Genomic DNA, 11,897 nt, shown 5'->3' with positions numbered 1-11,897 from the left:
AAACTGCCGCGGGTGTTTAAAAATTTTTTTTTTTTTTTTTTTCCCAACTTTTTTTTAAATGTTTTTTTTTTTTTTTTTTTTTTTTTTAATAGATTTATACGTCTAACTGTAAAATGACATAAAGCTTGAATTGAACCTGTTTGATGTGGAGAGCATTTTGTCACGTCATTCCTGTGGCTTTCCTGTACTTAGATGATCGCTGCAAACGTGTTGTCCAAAGAAGAGTTCCCAGATTTCGACGACGAGACGGGAATCCTCCCTAAGGTGGACGATGAAGAGGGTAACAGAATTTTTTTTATTCCTTCATTCTCATACAATAAATATACTATCAGATTTTTTTTTATTTTTTTAATCTAAGCTAATTATTATTATTTTTCTCATCTAACTAAAAAAAGTTTTCATTTCCTTCCTACTTTAGAGAGAGAAAAAAATTCTGGTTCCCATAATCACAGTTAGCACGAGAAGAGAACTGAATGCATTTCTAGGCACATCATTTGTTGTTATTACTTCCAGGTTATCCCCTAAATTACTAGCACATCATCTAATGCTTCTGAATTAATTTGCTAGAATTGTAGCATATTCGAACTCAACAAAACAATGTTTTCAAGTACTTTATGTGACTTTCCTGACACCGTCGACAGATGAGGACCTGGAGATCGAGCTTGTTGAGGAGGAACCACCGTTTTTGAGGGGACACACCAAACAGAGCATGGACATGAGCCCCGTCAAGATCGTCAAGGTACTTATCGTTCAGCATGGGTCGTCTTTTTATTCGCTCAACAAATGAAGAGCTCATTTACTGCCCATTTCGTGCAGTTTGTGACGTGGCGTTTCCTCAGCACACTTATGTTTGGATTTATCGGGTATTCTTCTCTGTTCCCAGAATCCAGACGGCTCACTGTCGCAGGCGGCCATGATGCAAAGCGCTCTGGCTAAGGAGAGGCGGGAGCTAAAGCAGGCGGCTCGAGAGGCAGAGATGGACTCCATCCCCATGGGGCTGAACAAACACTGGGTCGACCCGCTGCCAGACGGTTAGGAATCCCTCAGATATCCACGTTAAGCCACTTCTAGGATGCACAGATTGTTACTGAAGTCCCCTTTAAATTAGAACTTAAAGGACAAGATTACTATAAGGTTTTTGGAAGTAGATATTCTTTGGGTTTGTTAGTTTTCGGAGAGATTTCTTTCTTGTTGTGCAGGAAATGCCTGTCTAACTTCCTGCAGCCCCTATTTGGTTCCCGTACATTGCAGTTTGTTTCTGTTTATCGTCCCTTTTGTGACCCTTTTGAGCCAGCTGGGATCCGTCTGGTGTGTCTTGGTTTTAGTTGCCGTGTTTAAAGTTGTCTGTAACAAACGCATAAATCTTCTCCCGCAGTGGACGGCAGGCAGATCGCTGCTAACATGAGGGGAATCGGAATGATGCCCAATGACATTCCAGAATGGAAGAAACATGCTTTTGGAGGGAACAAGGCCTCGTACGGAAAGAAGACCCAGCTGTCCATCTTGGAGCAGAGGGAGAGTCTGCCCATCTATAAACTAAAGGAGCAGCTCATTCAGGTGCTTATAGAGACAAAATAACCAGAATGTTGGTTTCTGATCTCAGTGTCTTTCTCTACAGCTCTGGTTTTACTGTAACAGTTTTAAGATGATTGCTGCTGTTGCAAATGTTTTCACAAAATGCTTCATATCCCTTTTTTTTTTTTTTTTTTTTTTTTTTTTTTTTCATCTCAAAGGAAAGTGACATTAAGCAGCAGAGTGGTCTTTGTTCTGTCCAGTAACGCCAGGCTTCCCTAACAGGCTCCATCATTATATTTAAACTTTAAGTAATGGGCCATATCTAATAAAATAGATCTATTCATTCTGATATTACTGTCATCCAGAGTCAAAATCAGTCGAGATATGACCTCCAGTCGCACAGGACTGTGTTGTCTGGACTGGTGGGCGGATTGGCAGCCCGGGCTCAATAGCCGGTCCGAGAATGAATTGAGTTTTGGATCCGATCCCGATATCGGATCCAATCTGCTCCGTGTTTTTTCTTCCCGTGAGCGGTCGTTAATAATCTCTCAGAGCAGAGAGGATTTCAGTAAACTTTGGTTCAGACGTTTCCAGAACCAAAAAGTTCCACCACAGCAAAAAAAAAAAATTTGGAAGCTGAAATTCCTTCTAATCTACTTTCATCCTTGCATGAATGAATCTTAAACTATTGTAGAAAATAATGGTTCAGAAATTCTTTTATTAGACACTTTGCTATTTATGTGTCCAATAACAAAAGAATATTTAAGATTTTATAACATACAGACACAATGAGTTTTACAAATACTTTGTAGAGAATAATTTCCTTTTTAAATGGCTACTTGCGTCCCTGTTCTTACTCTGAATTTTTTTTTTCCAGCACCTAATTGACACTGAATAATATTTACTTCTTCACCTTCTTGATTCAGCAACAACATCTAGTGCTGTTGTCTGTTTGACCTAGTAGTACTTAAATGGGTTAGCCGGACTAATCAAGCTCTTAACTGGATGATTTGGGTCCATTTCCACTTGCTGGGTTTGTTTCGGTTCTTTGGTTGAACATAAAACCAGCTGGGATTCCCGTGACATCTCCTCCGTGTCGCTCCGGCGCAGGCTGTTCACGACAACCAGATCCTGATCGTCATCGGAGAGACGGGCTCCGGGAAGACCACCCAGATCACTCAGTACCTGGCGGAGGCGGGTTACACCACCCGGGGCAAAATTGGCTGTACGCAGCCGCGACGTGTCGCCGCCATGTCGGTGGCCAAGCGAGTCTCTGAGGAGTACGGTTGCTGTCTGGGACAGGAGGTAACTTGCTGCTCCTACTGTACATGTTTCTCATTATGTTGTAGGCACCTCTGGCTTAATATCCAGAGGTTCTATTTGCTTTCTGCAGGTGGGTTACACCATCCGATTCGAGGACTGCACCAGCCCCGAGACGGTGATCAAGTACATGACAGACGGTATGCTGCTGAGGGAGTGTTTGATCGACTCCGAGTTGGGCCAGTACGCCATAATCATGCTGGACGAAGCTCACGAGAGAACCATCCACACTGATGTGCTGTTCGGTCTCCTCAAGAAGGTAAACTGCCCGGAGAGAACGGTTCTTTAGGGTTTCTTTCTAGGTGGAAGCCTTTGATTCTGATTATTTTGTTTCACTTTAGACGGTGCAGAAGCGCACAGACATGAAGCTGATCGTAACCTCGGCCACGCTGGACGCCGTGAAGTTCTCCCAGTATTTCTACGAGGCCCCCATCTTCACCATCCCGGGCAGAACGTATCCAGTGGAGGTTCTTTACACCAAAGAACCTGAGACGGACTACCTGGACGCCAGCCTCATCACCGTCATGCAGATCCATCTGACCGAGCCTCCAGGTACGAGAGAGAGCGAGGGGAAGAACTCGCTGGCGCCGTTTTCATATCACACTGTAAACGTTGTTGTTGTGCATCCTCTTTCTGCGCAGGCGACATCCTGGTCTTTTTAACCGGTCAGGAAGAGATCGACACCGCCTGTGAGATTCTCTACGAGAGGATGAAGTCTCTTGGACCCGATGTCCCTGAACTCATCATTCTCCCTGTGTATTCTGCTCTGCCCAGCGAGATGCAGACCAGAATCTTTGACCCGGCTCCCCCAGGAAGCAGAAAGGTACCTTTAAAAAAAACAACAAAAAAACCCACGAATGGTTATTTAAATATATACATAAGAGCTTATGATAGCATTTGCAGATGTTTATTTTCACTTTTGCAAAAATAATCCTGAAATGTACTCTTTCTGTCTTTCTCGACATGAATGTTTCATTTTGAGGTTGTCTGATCATTTCTATTCTTTCTTAATTAGGACAAAGATGCGCTATTTATTTGTTCTAATGAAATTGTTTTTTTTTAAAGTAAAATTATGGAATGAACAAAGCTAAAGTAGTTTTACAAACTCATGTTGAGCTAAAACTTTTTGTTTTGTCACATTAGACACAAACTTCAATATATTTTACTTGGATTTTTTGTGACAAAAAAAAACAACAACTTAACATCTGACTACTGAACTTGTTGCACATTTTTCTTCTCTAATGAGCTGACTTGAACTTGAGACATTTAAATCGGAGTGATTCATAGTTTAGAGTTAAGTGGTTTAACAAAGAGAAGGAAAAAAAAAAGTGAACTGAATGTTTTCCGTCTGGTCCTAAAATGGAAATGCATGAAATGGGAACCAAGGAAAAATCGAGTAAATTAACGGCCAACTTAAGACGTTAAGTCGTTGCACGGCATTTGCATACTGTTTCTTTATAGAATCCGTTCCGAATAAATCCCCCACTTCTTCAGGTTGTCATTGCCACCAACATCGCGGAGACCTCTCTGACCATCGACGGGATCTACTACGTGGTGGACCCGGGCTTCGTCAAGCAGAAGGTCTACAACTCCAAGACCGGGATCGATCAGCTGGTGGTGACTCCCATCTCCCAGGTGAGAGCCGGCTTTGGATTTTTCTGGACGGGCGCGCACGTGAGGTTTTCTGATTGCCGTCGTTCAGGACGCTGAAGCCAAACCTCGTTCGATCCGTCTCCCTCTCAGGCCCAGGCCAAGCAGAGGGCGGGGCGCGCCGGCAGGACGGGTCCTGGGAAATGTTACAGGCTGTACACGGAGAGAGCCTACAGAGACGAGATGCTGACCACCAACGTTCCTGAGATCCAGAGGACTAACTTGGCCAGCACTGTGCTGTCGCTAAAGGTTAAACAAAGTCTTTATTTTACACCAATCACATCTTAATAAACACCCATTTATTATTAGCTGAGTTTTGATCTTTCGGCCGCATTTCTTTTTCCTCCTTCAGGCCATGGGCATCAACGACCTCCTCTCCTTTGACTTCATGGATGCTCCTCCCATGGAGACTCTGATCACAGCCATGGAGCAGCTTTACACTCTAGGAGCTCTGGATGACGAGGGCTTGCTCACACGCCTGGGTAGAAGGGTGAGGACGCCAACACACTCCTGTCCCTCCGAACATTTAAAGTGCTGTTTGTTTAAATGAAACATTGGCGCCACATTGCCATCTTCCAGATGGCGGAGTTTCCTCTGGAGCCCATGCTGTGCAAGATGCTGATCATGTCCGTCCACCTGGGCTGCAGTGAAGAGATGCTGACCATTGTTTCGATGTTGTCTGTTCAGAACGTCTTCTACAGGCCCAAGGTACAGTACCCTCGCATTTAAAACATTTGGGATGTGAGTTCAGCCCTTTTTTTTTTCTCCCCATATTGAGATTCTGAAAAAAAAAAATGCTCAGGAGGAAATAATTAATACTTTGCAAACCCGTAAGTGAATCCTTTTGTTGACCCTTCTCTTACACCCATTACATCGTCTAGTTTTCCATGTGAAATATTTGAACCCAGTTAACCCAATAAAGATTTTCCTGACTGCAGGACAAGCAGGCCCTGGCTGACCAGAAGAAGGCTAAGTTCCACCAGCCTGAGGGCGACCACCTCACTCTGCTGGCCGTTTACAACTCCTGGAAGAACAACAAGTTCTCCAACCCCTGGTGCTACGAGAACTTCATCCAGGCTCGCTCCCTGCGCCGAGCCCAGGATATTCGCAAACAGATGCTGGGGATTATGGACAGGTTCGGTTTGCCTTCGCTGTCAAGTGGTAGAATGCGGAGTCGTACGATTGGGAGTTTTATCGAACGTCTTTCTCCTCCTCCAGGCATAAACTGGACGTGGTGTCTTGCGGCAAAGCCACGGTGCGGGTCCAGAAGGCCATCTGCAGCGGTTTCTTCAGGAACGCTGCCAAGAAGGATCCCCAGGAGGGCTACAGGACCCTCATAGACCAGCAAGTTGTTTACATCCACCCCTCAAGTGCCCTGTTCAACAGACAGCCTGAATGGTACGACCGCATCTTAGATCTCCGTAGAAACAAAGTGTCCATTTATGCTAATGTCAATTAGCATAATTTAGATCTTTTTGTTATCAGCATCTCTGCAGGTCTTTCTAAGTTTATTTTTTTTCATCTACATTATGAACACTCAGGGTAAAAAACGCAACACATGGACGGGAACCAGGACCGACTCTAGCCACTTTGGCACCCTAGGAAAGATTTTATTTGCCGCCCCCCCCCAAAATTATTTCACCAATTTACATATGTATATTAATTTTTAGTTTAGGAAAAAAAAAAATCAATCAAACATAAGTTAAAAATACATTGAAAATACTGTGATTAGTTAGATGTATGAAGGAACCTTCCTCACCTGTGAAGGAGCGGGAGCTAAGTGAAGTATCATTATTATTAACGCAGTACTGCATATTCTTTTTTATCCAGCTAACTTGAGTAGAATCTTTAATATTAGGAAATTACATTATTGCCTGTAATTTTTAAAAAGTATAGTTAGTGTTTTTTATTTCCTTTCCTCATTTATGGAGTCTCCAGTGCCTGGTGTTTACCTGTACTGCCTCTGACAAGGGTTGGCCCTGGTTGGAAGACACTGCCACTTAGGTTTATTGGCAAAATATAGAAACTTACAGTTGTAATAAAACATCAACAAGTTTACATGACTCAACACGAGTAGATGGCAGTGGTTAATAACTTCCTCTTTCTGCCACTAGGTGGCATCACCATAGTTCCTATGACTCTAAACTTGATTCTGTACTTCCAGTAAGTTATTAAGGAACATTCAGGGCCTTTTTCTTTCCTTGTTTGGCAGTCCTCTATGCGTCTATAAATGTCTTGGACAATCCTCTCGACTTTTAGTCGTTTCTGAAATGTCTCCATGTGTTTTAGAGTCCTCTCAAGCATACTTGATGCAACAATGAAGACCTTTATTGGTTGCATCAGGTGTGTGTGAGACCAAAGAAAATGAGCAAAAGGTTGCCGTGGTGAAGGATTCTTCTCAGGGGAGGGAGGGAAATCACGCTGAGTCAGCAGCACTCGCTGAAAGTAGGATTATGAGCTGAACTAAGAAAAACTTCTGTTATATTTATTCAGCTGTCTTAAGCAGATCTTGTGTAGTTTTGCCTTGCAAAATCGCTAATAAATCTAATTTGCCGTGAGTTCTGAATAACTCTAGGTGCATTTGTATATACCCGATGGAAAGGGGCTACATTTATAAGAAAATGTTTTGTTTTGTTAACATGTTTAAACATCCAGAGAACAGCGATGAAAGGTCCCTTTAAAACAGAAAACAAATTGCATTTAAAGGTGTCGGTGTCTAACACCCTGCCTGTTTTTTCCCTCGCAGGGTCGTGTACCATGAGCTGGTGCTGACCACCAAGGAGTACATGAGGGAGGTGACCACCATCGATCCGCGCTGGCTCGTAGAATTCGCGCCCGCCTTCTTCAAAGTCTCTGATCCCACTCGCCTCAGCAAGCAGAAGAAGCAGCAGCGCCTCGAGCCGCTGTACAATCGATACGAGGAGCCGAACGCCTGGAGAATCTCGCGCGCCTTCAGACGCCGCTGAGCCGTGTGACGTCGCAAATCCGAAGCATGGATTTTGTTTCAGGACTGTGGAGCTGTGCCAGGATTGGACAAGCACTGATGGGTTTAGGGTTCCCTGTCACAAGTCAGCTTTCAGTTGTGGTTTGTATTTTCTTTTATTTTTTTTTTTACGTGTAAAAACTGTAAATTTTCTTTCTTTGACTCGAAAACTTTCAATGATTTAAATTTAGTCAAAAATGTTCATGTCATGTCAGAAAACTTTTTTTTTTTTTACTTGTTAAAGAAACAAAGCAGCAATTAGAAAACTTTTTTTGTTTTGCAAATAGTTCAAAAGTCTTTAATACGGATATATTCCAAAACTATGACCTATTTATTTTTACTCTGTAAACTGTTGAGTCCAAAGAATGTCCTGATGCAAATCGAGTTTGGCATTTTATCTTCAATGTGATTAGCTCTTATTTTTCAAAACAAGAAGACGGTCAAATGTGTGACATGTTGTATGATAATTGCAGGAAATATCTTCATCAGTGTATGGATGACTGTAAAACCAATGACTTCCTCCCCACCCCCACTGTACGGAGAAAATTTAAAAAGTCTATCTGATTTTGTCATAACGTAATAAAAGTGGAATTTCAGTAAGAAATAAGTGCATCAAAATATGAACATTTGGTTTTTCTAGTTTGTCAGAATATCTCAAATGATTACCAGACTTGATTCTCTGCAACATATTTTATCTTTTTAATTGGTACTTTTGAAACTAATTAGGTCAGTAGAGACATGTTCTACATTTTTATTAAAATGAACAAAAACCATTTAAACTCCTTGCGTTGCTTATTCCTTGTCTAATTCCTTCTATGTAATTACAAACGTATTAATGTCTCAGACCATTACGAAGTAGTGCGCAACTATGAAGTGGAAGAAAAAAATTCGAGCACGGTTTTTAGCTTTTATATTGATTTAGGTCTGCACTTTGACTAGGCCATAATATCCTTTGGTCTTAACCGTCATCATCTTATTGGATGGTAAAGCCAGTCTTAATCTTTCTGCAGCCTTTTATATATATATATATATATATATATATATATTTTACCAGTGTTTCATTTTTGACTTCATCTGTTATCCAATCAACACTTGATTAGCTTCCCTGTCCTTGGTGGAAATAAAAGCATCACCACATTATGATGACACCACCACCATGTTTAACTGTGGAGATTGTATTCAAGGTGGAACACGAAGGTAAGTACATGCCAACATACATTTTTACTTTTCTCTTTACTGACTAGATGACTTCTGAAGTGTCAGTTTCGTTTATCAGGAGGTTGGATACAATTTCCACTTCGCAATCATGTTACTTTGTGTTCGTCTGTCACACAAAATCCTGATGCTGTAGAAACGACACAAACTGAACCCTGTTCCTGTTACTAGTTATATATTTTATATTTTATATATTTTAGCGATTTAGTGTCAGGAATCCCAATTTAGGTGATGAAAAACTGAAATCGGTCTCCTAATTTGTGGAGAAACGACTACAAAGATCTACATTTAAAAGCTAAAGTGGTTAAGATGAGTGTAAGTTTGGTCTTCAAGGGCTAAACCCGCTCTAATTAAGTTTTTTTTTTTTTTTATCATGATATACGGAAAAATAACTGTTACAAATTCTTCCCTTTCAACGGTACTCGGTGGGGGTAAACAACTAGCCAAAGTTTTAAGAGCCCAATTTGCTGCTCGGAGCCTTTTTCTCGTCAGCCACAACCATCTCCGAAATGCTCTTCCAGCATCAGCGTCGCACGCTCAAATCTTTTCGTCTCATCTGCCACTTCCAGCTGTAAAGTCATTAAAAAAGCTAAACTAATCTACTGTATCCGATATTTAATAGTCGAGATGAGTTTTATTTTACTGGATTTCCTGCAGTGGGCCTGTTCCAACGTTACCATGTCACAGCTGGAGATGATTATCAGACAGTTAACACAGATATGACTCAGTCTTTATATACCCCAGGGGAAGTTCCCTCCACTCCATGGTTGCCATCTGACTCATAGTTTGACTTTTGCAAAATCCTGTTGGTAAGTGAATTATTCCTGATGGAGCGGAATGGAAAACACTGCAGGCCACCGCTGGAACCTAAGGTTGGTCCGTTTTGTTGTTGCCGTCATGTACAGAGGAAGACGGGGATGTTTGTCAAAGGGAATCTTTTTGATTTTTGTGAGGGGTGGGGAAAAAAAAGTTTGTTTTAATAGACGAAACTAGACATTTTTGAAGTTGGTGAAAGTAACGGCACTGCTAGTTTTTGTCAGCCTTCACACTCTGCACTTGAATTCGGTGCCTCTCCGCTCTTCCTTCGGACTCTGGAACCTTCACAATCCTTAAAAAGGCCGTTATTCCTGCTGCTTGCGTTCATTTTTATAGCCGCTGTTTTTCAACAAGCATGGATGTAGCGCTTTCTGAACTGCCAGCTTCTTCAGCTTCTTTGTTGCTTCCCCTCCTTTTAGAGCGAATATGAGTTTCTGTTTTTGAACTGAACTAAAATATAGTTTTCTCAGAAATTCTATGTTTTTTTTTTTGTTTTTTTTTTTTTGAGAAAGAGCTGTAAGCTTCAGGGAGATGAAACCTAAAAGAAATTTCTGTACCCACAGTGACCAGCAGGTGGTGGGTCACCTCCGCCTATAGGTAATGAGCACACTTTGACCCCAGAGTCAAAGTGTGCCAGATTAATTGGTGGACATTCAGGTTTTGGTAGGTTTTCCATACTTAATTTTCAGACGATGAATAGAACAGTGCTCTCTGTGAGATGTTTGAAGCTTGGATTGATATTTGATAACCTAGAGCCCTGGATTATTTTTTTCCCCACACTTGTGTTGTGTTCCTTGGTCTTCTTGTTGCTGTTAGTGCTCTGAAGTTCTCTAAAAAAAAAAAAAAAACACTAATCCTACAAAGAACAGCTGGATTTATGCCGTGATTTAGTCACAAGTGAACTCTACGTATGGATTCGGTGACTTAAAAATGCATTTCATTTTATTCGGAGCCTTAGGCGTAAAAGTGTTGAATACAAGGGCACAACACACTTAAAATGTTTATTTGTAGAAAAAAAAAAGTGAGGAAATTTTATATTTTCCTTCCACTCACTTTCCACCACTTTGTATTGCTTTATCACACAAAACTTCAAATAATTTGTATTAAAGTTTGTGGTTGGAATGTGACAGCCTGCGGAAAAGATTAAGCAGTACGCCAGTGTCTCAGTAAACGTGTTGCATGAATATTAAATTCAGTTTTCTTTAATGAAATACTGAAAAATACAATAGATGCGTTCATAAATAGAGGTAACATTCTTTAATCGTTTAATGAGACACAATTGCAGATCTTTGGCCCACAAGCTGAATCTTTTCAGGGAGGTCTGCAATCAAAAGTAAATTTAAGATTTACCTAATTTATTTAGATAAATCTTTAGCTGGTTTTTTCTCTCTAATTTATAAGCATTTGTGGTGAATGTTTAGGACTGACCAGCAGCAGGCAATCTTCAGCATATATTTCTGAAGGTTTCTTCTTCCGAATCGACTGTCCAGATAGAGGAGGCTGACATGTATTTCACTACCAGGAGTTTTTATAGGTTCCAACAGGCACATGTGGCCATTTACAGCAGAATCTTTAAAAATGTCTGGAACATGTTTTTGCTTTCTAACTTCTGGTTCTGCTACCCCCCCCCATGTTTTAATCAAAATGTCAGGTTGTCCTTTGTTTACCCATTTATAATCCAAATCATCATCAGGAAACAAACCAAAAACAAACAAACAAACAAAAAAAACAGTCTGGACTCAAATTTGAGGGGTATTATTATGAGTATTTATTATTAAGCAATCTCTTGAACCATGTTAATGTTTAAGTATTGAATAGGCCTCAGATGTGGGAGGAATGCAGCTTTTAAAAACAAAAGAAAAGAAAACAAAACAAAACAAAAATCCCTAATGAGATTAATTTAAACAAAAAACACCATAGCCTTATATACAAGTGGATGGGTGGGCAATGTGCAAGAGTTGCATGGTTGGGGCTTCAGGGTGTGTATGACGATGATGAGTTGGTACAACAGAAGGACTTTCTGAAGGTGGGTGTAGAAGGAAATGCGGGTGGGCTGGCTTTAGTACATGTAGCCTTTGGAGTAGGGCTGGTGGGCCATGTTTTGGGGGGCTTGTTCCGGGGTGTAGGGCACTCCCTCGTCCAGGTGCGACAGCGGCACCGTGTCCTCCTCGTTGACGTAGCGCTCGAACTCGGCCTTTAGGCTCGGCCGCTGATTGTCAGGAAAGGCCAGGGAGATGAGCGCCTCGGGCTCACACACAAATTTGTAAACATAACGCTCCCCCGCCACCTGGAGAGAGAGAGAAAACGCAAATGAGATTGTATGATGGGGGGGGGGGGGGGGGAAAAATCCCCTTTAAGGGGGGGGAGAAGAAAAAAAAAAAAAAGGGTTTGGGGGGGG

General features: G+C 41.6%; 2 protein-coding genes across 2 annotated transcripts in view; one reads left to right on the top strand and one right to left on the bottom strand.

Moving 5' to 3' along the window:
* Nucleotides 1–8,247, top strand: part of dhx8 (DEAH (Asp-Glu-Ala-His) box polypeptide 8) — a 14,566-nt gene extending 6,319 nt beyond the window's left edge. Inside the window, exons 9-23 of the mRNA XM_015028543.1 lie at nucleotides 193–280; nucleotides 642–739; nucleotides 884–1,031; nucleotides 1,376–1,557; nucleotides 2,626–2,820; nucleotides 2,909–3,094; nucleotides 3,177–3,387; nucleotides 3,477–3,658; nucleotides 4,330–4,470; nucleotides 4,579–4,734; nucleotides 4,838–4,975; nucleotides 5,065–5,193; nucleotides 5,424–5,620; nucleotides 5,704–5,883; nucleotides 7,232–8,247. Of these exons, the coding sequence (XP_014884029.1) occupies nucleotides 193–280; nucleotides 642–739; nucleotides 884–1,031; nucleotides 1,376–1,557; nucleotides 2,626–2,820; nucleotides 2,909–3,094; nucleotides 3,177–3,387; nucleotides 3,477–3,658; nucleotides 4,330–4,470; nucleotides 4,579–4,734; nucleotides 4,838–4,975; nucleotides 5,065–5,193; nucleotides 5,424–5,620; nucleotides 5,704–5,883; nucleotides 7,232–7,451 (2,451 nt within the window). The 3' untranslated portion in view covers nucleotides 7,452–8,247. The remainder of the gene's footprint in view (nucleotides 1–192; nucleotides 281–641; nucleotides 740–883; nucleotides 1,032–1,375; nucleotides 1,558–2,625; nucleotides 2,821–2,908; nucleotides 3,095–3,176; nucleotides 3,388–3,476; nucleotides 3,659–4,329; nucleotides 4,471–4,578; nucleotides 4,735–4,837; nucleotides 4,976–5,064; nucleotides 5,194–5,423; nucleotides 5,621–5,703; nucleotides 5,884–7,231) is intronic.
* Nucleotides 8,248–11,243: 2,996 nt separating this feature from the next.
* The window catches only part of etv4 (ETS variant transcription factor 4), a 54,848-nt gene continuing 54,194 nt past the window's right edge, over nucleotides 11,244–11,897 (bottom strand). Inside the window, exon 13 of the mRNA XM_015028542.1 lies at nucleotides 11,244–11,786. Coding sequence (XP_014884028.1) covers nucleotides 11,559–11,786 — 228 coding nt within the window. The 3' untranslated portion in view covers nucleotides 11,244–11,558. The remainder of the gene's footprint in view (nucleotides 11,787–11,897) is intronic.

This window comes from Poecilia latipinna, unplaced genomic scaffold, assembly GCF_001443285.1.
Source record: "Poecilia latipinna isolate Pla-1442-1.1 unplaced genomic scaffold, P_latipinna-1.0 Scaffold128, whole genome shotgun sequence".
In the NCBI taxonomy this organism is placed as follows: Eukaryota; Metazoa; Chordata; class Actinopteri; order Cyprinodontiformes; family Poeciliidae; genus Poecilia; species Poecilia latipinna.
Note: the sequence above shows the minus strand (reverse complement) of the source record. Positions and strands in the feature narration are given on the sequence as shown.